Source organism: Spea bombifrons, chromosome 3 (assembly GCF_027358695.1).
Source record: "Spea bombifrons isolate aSpeBom1 chromosome 3, aSpeBom1.2.pri, whole genome shotgun sequence".
NCBI lineage: Eukaryota > Metazoa > Chordata > Amphibia > Anura > Pelobatidae > Spea > Spea bombifrons.
In genome coordinates this window covers 52,552,443-52,565,612 of record NC_071089.1, presented here as the reverse complement: position 1 = coordinate 52,565,612, position 13,170 = coordinate 52,552,443, and the positions used below count along the sequence as shown (strand labels likewise).

The 13,170-nt window shown below is 40.1% G+C and overlaps 1 protein-coding gene across 1 annotated transcript in view; it reads right to left on the bottom strand.

Annotated features, from left to right (window-relative positions):
* PCNX2 (pecanex 2) overlaps positions 1–13,170 on the bottom strand; it is a 58,452-nt gene that overhangs the window by 8,966 nt on the left and 36,316 nt on the right. Inside the window, exons 19-28 of the mRNA XM_053459972.1 lie at positions 11,381–11,489; positions 10,690–10,819; positions 9,238–9,296; positions 8,691–8,909; positions 7,086–7,339; positions 6,041–6,274; positions 5,413–5,516; positions 4,695–4,839; positions 2,140–2,370; positions 1,640–1,914 (exon numbers count right to left, since the gene is read on the bottom strand). Of these exons, the coding sequence (XP_053315947.1) occupies positions 1,640–1,914; positions 2,140–2,370; positions 4,695–4,839; positions 5,413–5,516; positions 6,041–6,274; positions 7,086–7,339; positions 8,691–8,909; positions 9,238–9,296; positions 10,690–10,819; positions 11,381–11,489 (1,760 nt within the window). The remainder of the gene's footprint in view (positions 1–1,639; positions 1,915–2,139; positions 2,371–4,694; positions 4,840–5,412; positions 5,517–6,040; positions 6,275–7,085; positions 7,340–8,690; positions 8,910–9,237; positions 9,297–10,689; positions 10,820–11,380; positions 11,490–13,170) is intronic.

Here is a 13,170-nt window from a genome sequence, read left to right as displayed (position 1 = left end):
GGGGGTATGAACTGAGAAGCCAAGCATATGCCTGGTGTTCTCTGAGCCTGAGGTCGATCTATGCCACGTACCTGATGACACCCTCTCGATCTGTGGGCAGGTCTCATGCTGCTATCTCATCTTTCAGGTAGTTAGAGAGACCATTTATAAGTGCATGTGAGCGTGGATGTCTATGTATTAGTGCATGTGAGGATAAATGTCTATGTATAAGTGCGTAGGACCACGGAGGTCTATGTATAAGTATATTTGTGCATGAAAGTCTATATATATATAAGTGTATGTGTGTCAGAGATATCCCAGCGCTGAAGTCACACCCACTGCCAGACCAGATGGCCTTTTCTTAAAGAAGATAGAAAGTATGGAAACGAGGCGGAGGAGGCAAAACAGACTAATACAGAAGAAGAAAAGGAAGAGGAAGAGAAAGAGTAGCTGCAGGATAGGAGACAGAGACACTAGAAAGGCAAGGAAACATTGTGAGAGTGTTAGAAAGCACAAAGCATGTGTGTGATGGCCCTCTGATGGTGGTATGCAATAACTCCCATCAGTGATGGGAGTTATTGCATACCACCATCAGTGCCTGGCTTAATTCACTATATCACTAAATACTGAGGGAAGCAGTGATTGTGGTACCACTGTCAGTGTCTGGCTCAGTAAATAGTGATGGCATTTATGCTGTATCACAGACTTTTATATTTTTCAGATTGATTTTCTGTATTTCTAGATCTATGATTAGAATTACTTGTATTTTTCAATTGCTGCAGATATTATTTAATATATATTTGCTAATAATTATTATATTTGTGTGATGTGTGAAAACCCAAATGAAAATTAGTTTACATTGTTTAACAGCTATCTTTTTAATGACTACACATACCGAAGAATAGATATAAGGGTGGGACCACAAGGGAGGGGATTAACCAATGGTCATGATAGGGTGTAACTAAGAGAGGGGCATCAGCGCAGGGGGGAAAAAGGTTTAGTGTGTTCCGAGGCTTTATATAGGGCTCAATAGGAGAACAGGCGCCAAATTCGTATTTTGGTGCCAAATTCAAAAGGAGTGATGTCACTCCGTTCAGGATGCGCAGCCGCGGCCACCTTGTGTGTGTTGCAGCTGCGGGTGGAGCCGCAACCAGCCACTGTAGTGAGCGGGGATGGCTGAGAAAGGATCTCGGAGGATGCTGCCGCAGGAGGACCCTCCACACGGCATGGGACAATGGAGTGTGGAGGTCCCCACCGGTGGACCGGAGGAGTGGGACTTGATGCACAGGCAGAAGGCCACCCCTGCTGGCAGTCAAGTGGTTAAGTGACACATTTCAGACCCCTTATCCACGGCAAAAGTATCTTCATGTTTTAATATTAAAGAATAACCCATACACATTTTGGTCTTCATTACAATTGCATGCTAGACAATCCTAGCATGTAGATCATAGAAACAGAGTCTGTTTGGCAAAGAGAGGCTAGGAGGGAGACTTCATTTCTTATGTGTAGAAGCCAACAAAAATGTTGTGCCTGAAACTTGTATTACTATGCTGATTATAGCTAGTTGAACCAGTGTAGGCTTGAGCCCAACATCTGGTTGTCCTGGCTTGTACAGAGTGGAGGAGTGCAATCTGGGGTCCACAGATACTAAATCACTTACCTCAACCACTGTAAACGGAGCCAGCTTGAAATTGTTTTCAAGACAACTGGTCCACCCCACATGTTTCCTAACTGTCTATGGGTTCCTGCATAAGATGTGGTCAATGGTGAAACATAAATTGGATAGCCCAGTGGTTGGTCACATGAAGAGTTAATCAAGTTTCTCAGGACATGCTTGTTGTTTTGAATGCTGCCCCTCTCAGGATCACGATTTCGAAGGAAAATCAGCTCCTGCTGTTGTCCTGCCCACAGTCCTCTAACACATTCCTTGTTGACCTTCAATAAAAGTTGATCAGGAATTCCCAGTTAAATAACAGTAAAGAAATACGAGAAATGTACATTGTATTTTTATTATTATGTATTGTTTTATATAGTAACAAAACATCTCAGAAATGTTCTTGTCACAAATTGGTATTTAGCAAATAAATGTTTCTTATTATCATTAAGGAAAGTACTTGTTAGGTTTTGTCAACGTAGCAGATCAAAACAAACCCTTTGTACCTTAATAACTCTGAAACAAAGATGGTTTTTGTGGAGCATAATAACTTTGTATTCATCATTTCCTTCATTGATGACATGTCTCAAAGTAAGCAATTCTTCCTTGTTAGATAGTATAGCTTTACGCCAAACAGGATCTCCCTCATGGCAAATTACAACTTTATGTTCAAATGTCTGAATTGCTTCATAAAGTGTGCTGGTATCTTCATACTCCTCTGGACATGCAAATTGGTCCTATAAAAAATAATTTTAAGTTACAAGACCATCCTTGGAGAGATGCAGCTTATTTGGTAGGATAGCCTTGTTACTGGTCCATCTGCAGTATGGAGGTCTGTGCTCTATCTAATACATCCTTTTTAAGTGAAATGCTCAGACATGAAACCAGGGCCGGCCCGACAATGGGGCAACCGCTCCAGGCGGCACTTTTGAAGGGGCGGCACTTTGCCGAGTGGTTGTATCTTACCAAGCTGTCAGTACCCGCTCGGCGCCTCTCTCCTCTGCAAGCCCTCTAGTTCGGTCTCGGTGCCGGCTTGTAATGTTGAGCGCCGGAAGATGACGTCATTTCCGGCGCGCAGCATTACAAGCCGGCACCGAGAGCAAGCAGGGAGACTCACCGCAGTTCTGCTGAAAGGTAAGTACGGGGGGGAAGAGGAAGGGTAGATAATAGGGGGGCGGCATTTTAAACTTCGCCCCAGGTGGCATTTTGTCTTGGGCCGGCCCTGCATGAAACCATGCTCCAGTGTTCAGCACAGACAGAGGCGGGCTGGGCCGGGGGGGCAATTGCCCCCCAGGCCGCCCGAAATCTATTCTAAACGGCCGCTGGGTGCTGATGCCGCCGGCCGGCGCTACTATAATACTTTTTTCTTTTTCTTTACTTACATTTAAAAAAAAGTATGAAAGCAGCGCTGGCCAGCAGCATCAGCACCCAGCGGCCGTGTGCGATGGCCGCCTAGTGATGGGAGCAGTGCCAGCATGAGGGGTGAAAGCTCCGCCCCCTCGCACGGAGCTTTCACCCCTCACGCTGCTCCCATCACTATGCGGCCAATCTAATCTAAACGGCTGATGCGTGCTGCTGATGCCGCCGGCCGGCGATACTTTATTTATTTTTTTTTTTATTTAATATTGCAAGCCGGATTGGCTCCGGCCGGCGGCATCAGCAGCACGCATTGGCCGTTTAGATTAGACTGGCCGCATAGTGATGGGAGCAGGCTAGCAGCGTCCGGGGTGAAAGCTCCGCCCCCTCGCACTCAGACTGCTGGGGAACCGGATGTCAGTGAGACAACGTGGAAAACGGCAGTCTGCAGCTACCAGGGGACGGTGGTCTACACGAAAAAGTGGAACGAGTTACGAAGTACAAGGTTATTAAACAAATGGATTTTTGTACATTATAAAATATTTTTTTGTATTCGTTAAAAAAAAAACAAACAAAAAAAAACTGTAGTGTCACCTCTGTCCCCAATCAGAACCTCCCAGTTTCACCTCTGTCCCCTTTCAGCTCCCCATATCATTGATGTCCCCCACCATCAGCCCCAACCAGTGTCACCTCTGTCCCCAATCAGCCCCTCCATGTCATTACTGTCCCCATTCAGCTCCCCAGTGCCACCTTTGTCCCCAATCTGCCCCTCCCAGTGTCACCTCTGTCCCCAATCAGCCCCCCATGTCATTACTGTCCCCATTCAGCTCTCCAGTGTCACCTCTGTCCAAATTCAGCCCCTCCCAGTGTCACCTTTGTCCCCAATCAGCCCCTCCATGTCATTACTTTCCCCATTCAGCTCTCCAGTGTCACCTCTGTCCCCAATCCGCCCCTTCCAGTGTCACCTCTGTCCCCATTCAGCCCCCCATGTAATTACTGTCCCCATTCAGCTCTCCAGTGTCACCTCTGTCCCCATTCAGCCCCCCATGTCATTACTGTCCCCATTAAGCTCTCCAGTGTCACCTCTGTCCCCATTCAGCCCCCCATGTGATTACTGTCCACATTCAGCTCCCATGTGTCAGCTATGTCCCCAATCAGCTCTTCCAAGGAATTAATATTTGAGAGTGTATGGGCCCACTTGATCCTGGTAGGGTACTTAAAAACACTTTCCCTGCTGCTGTGTACTATACGTCCCATAATTCTCAGCCAGTATCATGGGGGACATTTACCTGGCTGAGCATCAGGGGACATTAGGTTTTGCGTTTTTTTTTACCATCCTTTGTTGCTATTAAATTTACTTATGTTAAACCACATTTGAATCATATTTGTATTTTTATAATCAATATGCGTTAGAAAATCAGGAAAAGATGGGCTGATTCGGGGGCACAATGGGCCACTTGACTTGACTTGCCCCCCAGGCCTTAGGCTGCCAGCCCCCCCTGAGCACAGAGGATGTACAATGTGAGAAAAAGGAGTCTCTGTTAGAAGTTTGTCCTAGGTTTTGCTGGTGGCATTACCTTGTGTCAGGCCTAGGGCAGCACCCCACATAAATACACCACTTTTCCTGGTGCCTTATAAAAGAATAATGTATGCCCCTATTGTTAAATAAAACACACCATTAAATCATAAACTATAAAAAACATACCTGGTGGAGTTTCAAGGACATTTTAACTGCTGGAGAAATGACTGCGTGCAGCAAGTCCATATCTGCAAAAACCCATTCATCTTGTACTGAAACTCTACAATCTCCTTTAAATAGAGTATGAAGTCCACATAGAAAAGAATCCAAACTGCAAAACGTGTGAATATTTGTCAGACATTTTAAAGTTCAGATTATATTAGCAGGTAGGTAATAATTGAAACAATGTTTTACACTGTTATTGTCATGAATAAGGAATACTTACATGATTTACTGAAAGATTTACTGAAAGATACTGAAAGATTTACTAGAGACTGTGTATTATACACAAATACAACACTGCATAACATCTATTCAATGTTTTCCTGAGGCTTTAGTTCTAAATGAAAGGAACTTTGCAGAATCAGGCATTTGCAAAAGGGACGCCAGCCAGCTATCATATGCAAAATTCTACGGTAAAGCTAAAGTAGATTAAGCTGTTCTTATTTTAATATATGTGTAGTAGTAAAAACTTATTTTATCATACAATACGCATCTACAACCAAGTTTCCCAATTAACTTTCTTTGTCATTGTAAAGCCTTTAGAATTTTGTTAAATCATTTTTTACAGGACAAGAGATCGATCAAGATCAGTCTTACTAAACTCATAGTTTTTCTCATTATATGTTTGCTCAAACTACTTATTTTTTTACCGTAACATATGACAAAATGGAAAAATAGTTACCTGAAGGAGACACGGTTTGCTGCTGTTCTTAAAACTCTCCTACCCACAATACACAATCCAAAGGAAAGGGTAACCAAAGGGGAATCTTCGTCACAGTCTACTGGCTGTAAGATGTAAATCAAAATTCCTAGTATATTATAATGCATTATACTTTAATTTAAAGGATCGACAAACTGCCAAAATGTCCATATATTCCAGTGATACTTCAATGTACAGTATATGTTGTGCTTAAGGCAAATATATGCAACTATGGCATAAATATATGTCTTTAAAATTATCTGTTCCAAAACCTAGTCATATTTCTTTGAATATTTCTTAAAATATCTAAAACCAACTAGTCATAAAACATGGCCACCATGGAGTCCTATTCGCTAATGTAGAACCTGGTTGTCCTCAGATTCTGCCACTGCTCTCATGAGACATCATCATTAGCAGATGTTTCAGGTGGCGTTACCAAACCCATTGGATATTGATACCTTTTAATAAAACTGCACTACCAGAACCTTACAGTTTCTCTTTTCCTTTGCTCATCCCTGAGTAAGTTGTGGTATAATTCATATCTTCAAGTTCACCATTTAGTTTAAAAAATGCAGTTTGACTCCTTAGCTAGACAATTTGGAGCACGCACCTTTTGTCTTTGTTTAGCGCAGTACTGAATCCAGTCCAGATAGACGCTGCAGAAGCTAGCTCTTGTAATGCCTTGCAGGCAAGGAATGTAGTCTTCATCAACGTTAATATTGAAGATTGCAAGGTCAGTTACAATGTAATTCCACTTAGTGTAAGGGTACAAAGCTTTCAGTATTGTCTCATTTTTTATCCACTCTGCCAGCTTGGATGAACGTGCTGTAAAGTATATTATACTCTGTAATTGATAAAAAAAAATATTATATATATTTCTTATATTTCTAAGAATTATGAAATTACAAATAGCAAATACCAATAAATCACATGACCCACACCATGACGCTCAACATCTAATACATATTTTATTCAGTGTAACATATGATAAACAGCTTATATTAACCTTCACAAAACTCATTTAGAGAACTTGATTCCACAAATTATTTTCATACATGAGAACCTGTTAAGCAGCTCTGCTGTCCTACTTTGTAGTGGGAAGTGGTGACATCAGAGGCAGGGCGGAAGTAATAAAGGGACACATGAAGCAGTTGCTCCAGGATCCCAGACTAAAACTGGACCTAGACTTAATTTGATTTGCAGTGACCTGAGCGTCTCCATTGCTGTCATAAACTGTGCTGCCTGTGAGGTCTGCATTAATATGAGAGCCTGTCAGACACTAGTTGACAAGGAAAAGTAGTTGGGTGCAAGAAAAGAGGGGTCCCATTTTGAATAATTCCTAAATCTGCCCTTTATCAGAGGATCTTTAGAGCAATCCTATGTGAGGTCTGTGCATTTGCAACACAGCCCTCAATCACCGTTCCCACATTGCCACCTTAGAACATAATGAAGCTCAGCATACCAGAGATCTTAAATGGCAAGTTACACAAACTTGTAATGCTGGCATAACAGAGCAGGCTATTATTTTTTCCTGCAATAGGTCACGTTCTCTGCTATGCTGCAGAGATGGGGACACTGAAGCTAACATAATGCATCAAGTATTACTCTCAATTTGCTATGACAGTATTTTAATGGTGCAATATAGCAATTCATACCTTCATGAAATATTTGATGAGAATTTTCTGCAGGTCAAACACCTGCAACATGGTTGCTGCATTGTTATCAATGACACTGTATCCTTCTAGAATGTATTGTGTTCTTATGACTTCCCATGTCCTCCATCTCAAGTTAAAAGCTGCATTGCAGGATAACACATGTGGAAAATGACCTGGATGACAGCAGCAACATTCTTCACTATTTTGATCACCTTCCATAATAGCTTCCACTTCTCTTTGTTGACAATATGTTCCTTTAGAAAAACAAATCATAACAATGCCAAGTAAAGTCGCTTTAAAGGAACACACCAGCAATCATATGCATGTTAAAACATTTAAACTTACATCCTGTCACTTTTGCAAATGCATGGGAGCATTCTACAAAATAAACCCATATGCATTTACCCCTTTTACCAGTCCCTGAGCTATATTTCATGTTTGGCGAACACCCTGAATATGATATACGGTGGTGTGAAAAAGAAAGTGCATCCTCTTTGAATTTGATGGTTTTACATATCAGGACATAATAACAATCATCTGTTCTATTAGGTAAATAGAACCTCAGATGAACAACAGTTCATTACATTTTACACTGTGTCATGATTTATTAAACAAAAATAAAGTCAAAATGGAGAAGCCATGTGTGAAAAACTAAGTACACCTTATGATTCAATAGCTTGTAGAATCACCTTTAGCATCAATAACTTGAAGTAATCGCTTTCTGCATTACCTTATCAGTCACTCACATTGTTGTCCACTTTTGTCCTTGGATTTTTAGCAATTTCACTGAGCATTCCACAGCCTGAGCTTGGGGTGAATTAGCGGAGATGTCCACTCGAGGGAAGATTGGCAACTGTCTTGAGTGTTGTCCACTTTTGAATAATCTTTCTCACTGTAGAATGATGGACTTCAAATTGTTTAGAAATGGCCTTATAAACCTTCCCAGATTGATGGGCAGAAACAGTTGCTTCTCTAAGATCATTGCTGATGTCTTCCTCCCTGGCACTGTGTTAACACACACCTTAATGCTCCAGACCAGCAAACTTGTTAAACTTTGGCTTTTATAGAGGTGGTCACACTTGTTAATGATTAATTAATCAAAATAATTTCATTAGCATCACCTGTCTGCTACTTAGTATCTTAATTCCTATGGAAGCAGTAAGGGTGTACTTAGTTTTTCACACATGGCGTCTCCATTTTTGTTGAATAAATCATGACACTGTGTAATATGTCACGTGTTGTTCATCAGAGGTTGTATTTAACTAGTTTTTAGACCTGCTAAGGGACAGATCTTATTATGTCCTGATATGTAAAACCATAGAACACAAAGAAGGTGTACAATCATTCTATGCCATTAGTATGGACTTGTCACTCACAGTAACAAATAAACCTTTAGCGAATAAACCTTTAGCGAAGCATAGTGAACCTACTACCACCGTACATTCTGTGAACGGAACACAATAATTCACTCACCAATATATAAAAAGTTTTTCTTTACATGCAATTGTCGTATTGTTTTAACCTGAAATGTTCACATAATCATTATGTTTCATCTAAACATACAGAGCCTTTTTGCATAATGGAGCGTGTTTTCCATGTTCTTACCTCTAAACTCAAGTCCCCTGACCTGGAAAGTAACAAAGCCATTTCCGGTTTCGATGAGGTGCACAAATGCATTCAAATCTTCTGATGCTAAAATGAAACAATCACCAGAAGTGTAGTTCCCCCAACGACCTAAAATTAAGTCTCCACACAAAGAATTCTGAAGAGACCTTGTAAGATGCTCATAAAAAATGGCATTCAGATTATTGGCACCTTCATTTCCTAAAAGGAAATGCAAAATAAGTAAAGTTAAAATGTTTTATGGATTTGAAAATATGAAAAACAGAACAATAACAAGTAGGTTTGTAATCTGTTTGCTTTGAAAAATAACATGTGTGCCTTATGTGGGCCGCATTTTCAGATTATACTGTATACATAACTATGCCAAATTTGTGCAAGCTTTCTATTGTAAAACTAGTTGTTTTTTTCCATCTGCAGTTACCAACTTGTTTCTAAATGATGCTGAGGTGTGGAGCTGTTAAAAATTTGTACCCATACAACATTTAAAAGAACACTCAGTGTTGTGTGCATTGATTTATATGCTATTTACCTAGATCTTCTTCCATTTGGTTTATCAGTCTTGTATTTGAATGGTCAACTATCTCTGTACTGAAAATTAGCAACAAATAAATAAATTAGAACAGAAAGGCATCAGAATTTTGCACTAAAATACTTTCAGATTAATTCTAGCTTAATTTATGCATCTTGGGTTTCACTCAACTTTGTTTACATTCATGAACCAAATATATTCAACAAGGCTTTTAGACTATAGTGCTCAGATTTTTGCAAACACCGCTTTTAGTCAAGCAAAATAATTTGCATAAAGCTAAATCAGTCATTGTAGCACATGTACCCACCTGAGCTACTTTCACGTCAAGATAATACGAATAGATCCAAAGTTGGGGCGCTATGACATGGAAGGGAAAAACATTAAAATAGTGTAATATAGTTAAGTAAAGCAATGAATATGTAGAGATGTAAGTACCACTCACAAATAAAGTAGAAATATCAAGCCCATCTGATGATTCTTTGGAAAAACCTCTTCTTAAAACTCTAAAAATTGATAAAACAGACCGCAATAGTAATAGTAACTCTGCGGTCTGTTTTATCAATTTTTAGGGTTTTAAGAAGATATTAAAGAGATTTGTCCAAAGAATCATCAGATGGGCTTGATATTTCTATTTTGTTTGTGAGTGGTACTTACACCTCTACATATTTATTGTTTTACTTAACTACATTACACTATTTACATTTTTTTCCCTTCCATGTCATTGCGCCCCAACTTTGGATCTATTCGTATTGTTGCACTCTGAGGAAGAGTAATATTTGGGCAGTCGCAGACACTGGGAAGTATAATATATTATATATCTATAGCACTTCTGTACATGTGTTGGTGGGGATCAGGGTGCTTTCTGACATCAAGATAATATAATCATTTATGTTAAAGTTGAAACTAAAGCCACTAGTATTGAAAATTATAGTTCATTAAGTGTCAAATGGCTAGAGATGGTCAAAGGAGCTTAGCTTTTTCTGAAACTTCCCCAAGTAAAGTGTAAGCTGTTTATGAGGTTGCTAACTAAATATAACTATTGCAAAACTACAAAACATGGCTTTAGTTCCCACAGGGAAAAATGTGGCCTGATCAGTGGGCACTTAAAGGCATCCACAGTACCAGAGGTCACCATCACCATTGGTGTTGCGTTTCAGATCCCTTTGTTGTTAAGCTCAAATGGTATTACTTAGACTCTTGTTATCTCTTCTGTTCACTGGATGAAGTTTTATTTCTAAAATGACAAACAGACCTCAACTGTAGTTCTACATCCTGATGATTTTTTTTCTAAAATAAGTCAATCCAGTTTAGCTAGACAATCTGCAGAGCTGTATATATATATATGAGTGAACAGTAAAATAAGTGACACAGAGATACATAAACAAAGTATCTATTAAAATGTTCCATTAGCCACCCCCCAAAAGCAGATTAAACACTCTAAGAGCTACCTACTTATAGTTCTTCTCCCAAAATTTGACTGGTCTAGTATACGATGCAATAAAAATTGAACTTCCAAGGAATGGACTCAGTGGAGTAGAAAAGATGGATGTAGCTACAGTTTGGAAGAAAAGTATTGATGTGTCTGAGCAATTTCCATGTTAAGTTTTTTAATCTTCGCAAAGTATCCCATCAGACATACTTCTAGTTACCATGACACTACAGAATCTTATGAAAACTGAAAGGAGAATGAAGCAGAGTACAGTACTGAATGTACAATTTGCTTGCACTTTGTTTTTGAAATAGTAGTTGATTGTAATTAAAGGATCATATGGTATCTTTAGGATAAATCAAACCCTTTGGTGACCCTTCATTTCGCAGCTTTTCTCTTAAAAGTGTTTATTGGGTACATGAAGCAACAGGTGAAAATCAAAACACATGCACAGGCTGGAACAGAAATCCAACAGTTTTAGTAATTGGGACACTTGCCGCAAAACCAGTTAAGTCTGTTAGACTTTTTTCTTAGAACTTGCTGATAGCAACACTTTAGGAGTCACTTGGTCAGAAAAAAGAGGGCCCTGTTGTTGCATGCTTACTATCTATTAGAGCACACATTTCCCTCACTTTGATAGAAATTTGGGCTGGCAACCACATTCTATATAATCCCAATAGTATTTCCTTTTTATTAATTTGGTCAAAAGGATACGAGGTATAGAAAATATCTGAGCAAACACATGGAATGAGGATCCCCATGCTATTTGCCATGGTGCAATATATGGCAATATATACTGAAGTTTGTGATATAGCTCCAGAAGCTGGAAAATAAATATAACAGGTAATCATATGGCAAGATGCTAGATACGTTGTTAGAAATATATATACTTAAAAATATAAGTTCAAGACATATCAAGACCAGTTTCAAAAGCTCTTGCTTTACTTGTATTTAATACTGAATCCTTTAAATTATTAAGTAATCCATGCATTTCCAACTTGTAAGCAATTCGCAAATTCATCTTTTTCACAAGCTGCATGATCCAAGGCGTCAGATCTCCTAGCTGGCCTTAGACTATTAAAGTGGAAAGCAACAGAGGTGGCACAGATCAAGGATTTTTCCTTCTTACAAATGCTGCCCTCCACCCTCAGTCCCCTATTATGCCCGGAGGCTGGCCCTCCACCCTCAGACCCCATTATGCCCGGAGGCTGGCCCCTATCCACAGCACATAAGCCTCCTTTGCCACATTCAACAAACAGAAACTGATCATCCCAAGGTTTAGGTGCCAAAATATCATCTTCAAAACATACACACGGCAGGCTTTCTTCTACTACCATTCAAGCAGTGTAAAAAAAAAGCATTTCCGTCTTTAGTTGATTCCCTCAACATGAAGCATCCTTGGCAAAATACTTTTTTTATTGGCCTGGGGCATCTGGAGTATACATGCAGCACTCCAATTATTGGGCCAATTATTCTGATTTTCACATAAGACAAAAGGCTTTGGTCAAGAAGAAAACATTTTGCATGTTGTCAACATGCTCTATGATTCAGTTTCAAATGAGATTCAATGAATTTGCCATGAATACTATTATTATTATCTTTTATTTATTTAGCGCCAACAGTTTACTCAACAGTTTATATTCAAGGGGTATGACAAGACGAGAATTGACAGACTAAGACAAACCGATACATTTGGTGGAGAGAGCCCTGCTCGCAAGCTTACAATCTTGAGGGAATGGGGTGACAAACATAAGACACAGAGAAAGGGTGAGAGGTAGTGTGGTGGTTGTATCAATGAAAACGAAGTTCTAGCAGCTAAGATGGTATGCGTCTCTGAAGAAGTGGGTTTTTAGATGTTTCTTGAATGGCGGGAGGGAGGGTGAATGCTGAAGGTTCATTGGGAGTAGATTTCAGAGATATGGGGCAGCTCAAGTGAAATCTTGTAGACGGGAAAAGGAAGAGGTGATAAGTGAGGAGGAGAGCCTTAGGCCCTTGGGAAGAACGTAGGGATCGAGTAGGAGAGTATTTGCTTATGAGGGCAGAAATGTATGGAGGAGCAGTATTATGGAGGGCCTTATATATAGTACCAGGATTTAATTCTAATAATAATAAGGTAATTGGGAGCCAGTGGAGGGTTTCACAGAGTGAGGAAGCAGAAGAGGAGCGCCGTGCACGGAAGATAAGCCTAGCAGCAGCATTTAGGACAGACTGTAGAAGAGAGTTGAGACAGTTGAATGCCAACCAGAAGAGTGTTGCAGTAGTCAAGATGGGAAATGATAAGTGAATGTGGATTCTTGTGGATTCTTGGGTGAGGAATTGGCGGATACGAGAGATGTTTTTTTAGGTGCAAGCGGCAGTATCTGGCGAGGGACTGAATGTGAGGGATGAAGGAGAGGTTAGAGTAAAGGATGACCCCAAGGCATCGGGCCTGGTTAGTAGGAGAGATAGTCGTGTTGTTAATGGTGATAGTGAATTCAGGTAGTGGAGTGGAGATGGAGGGTAGC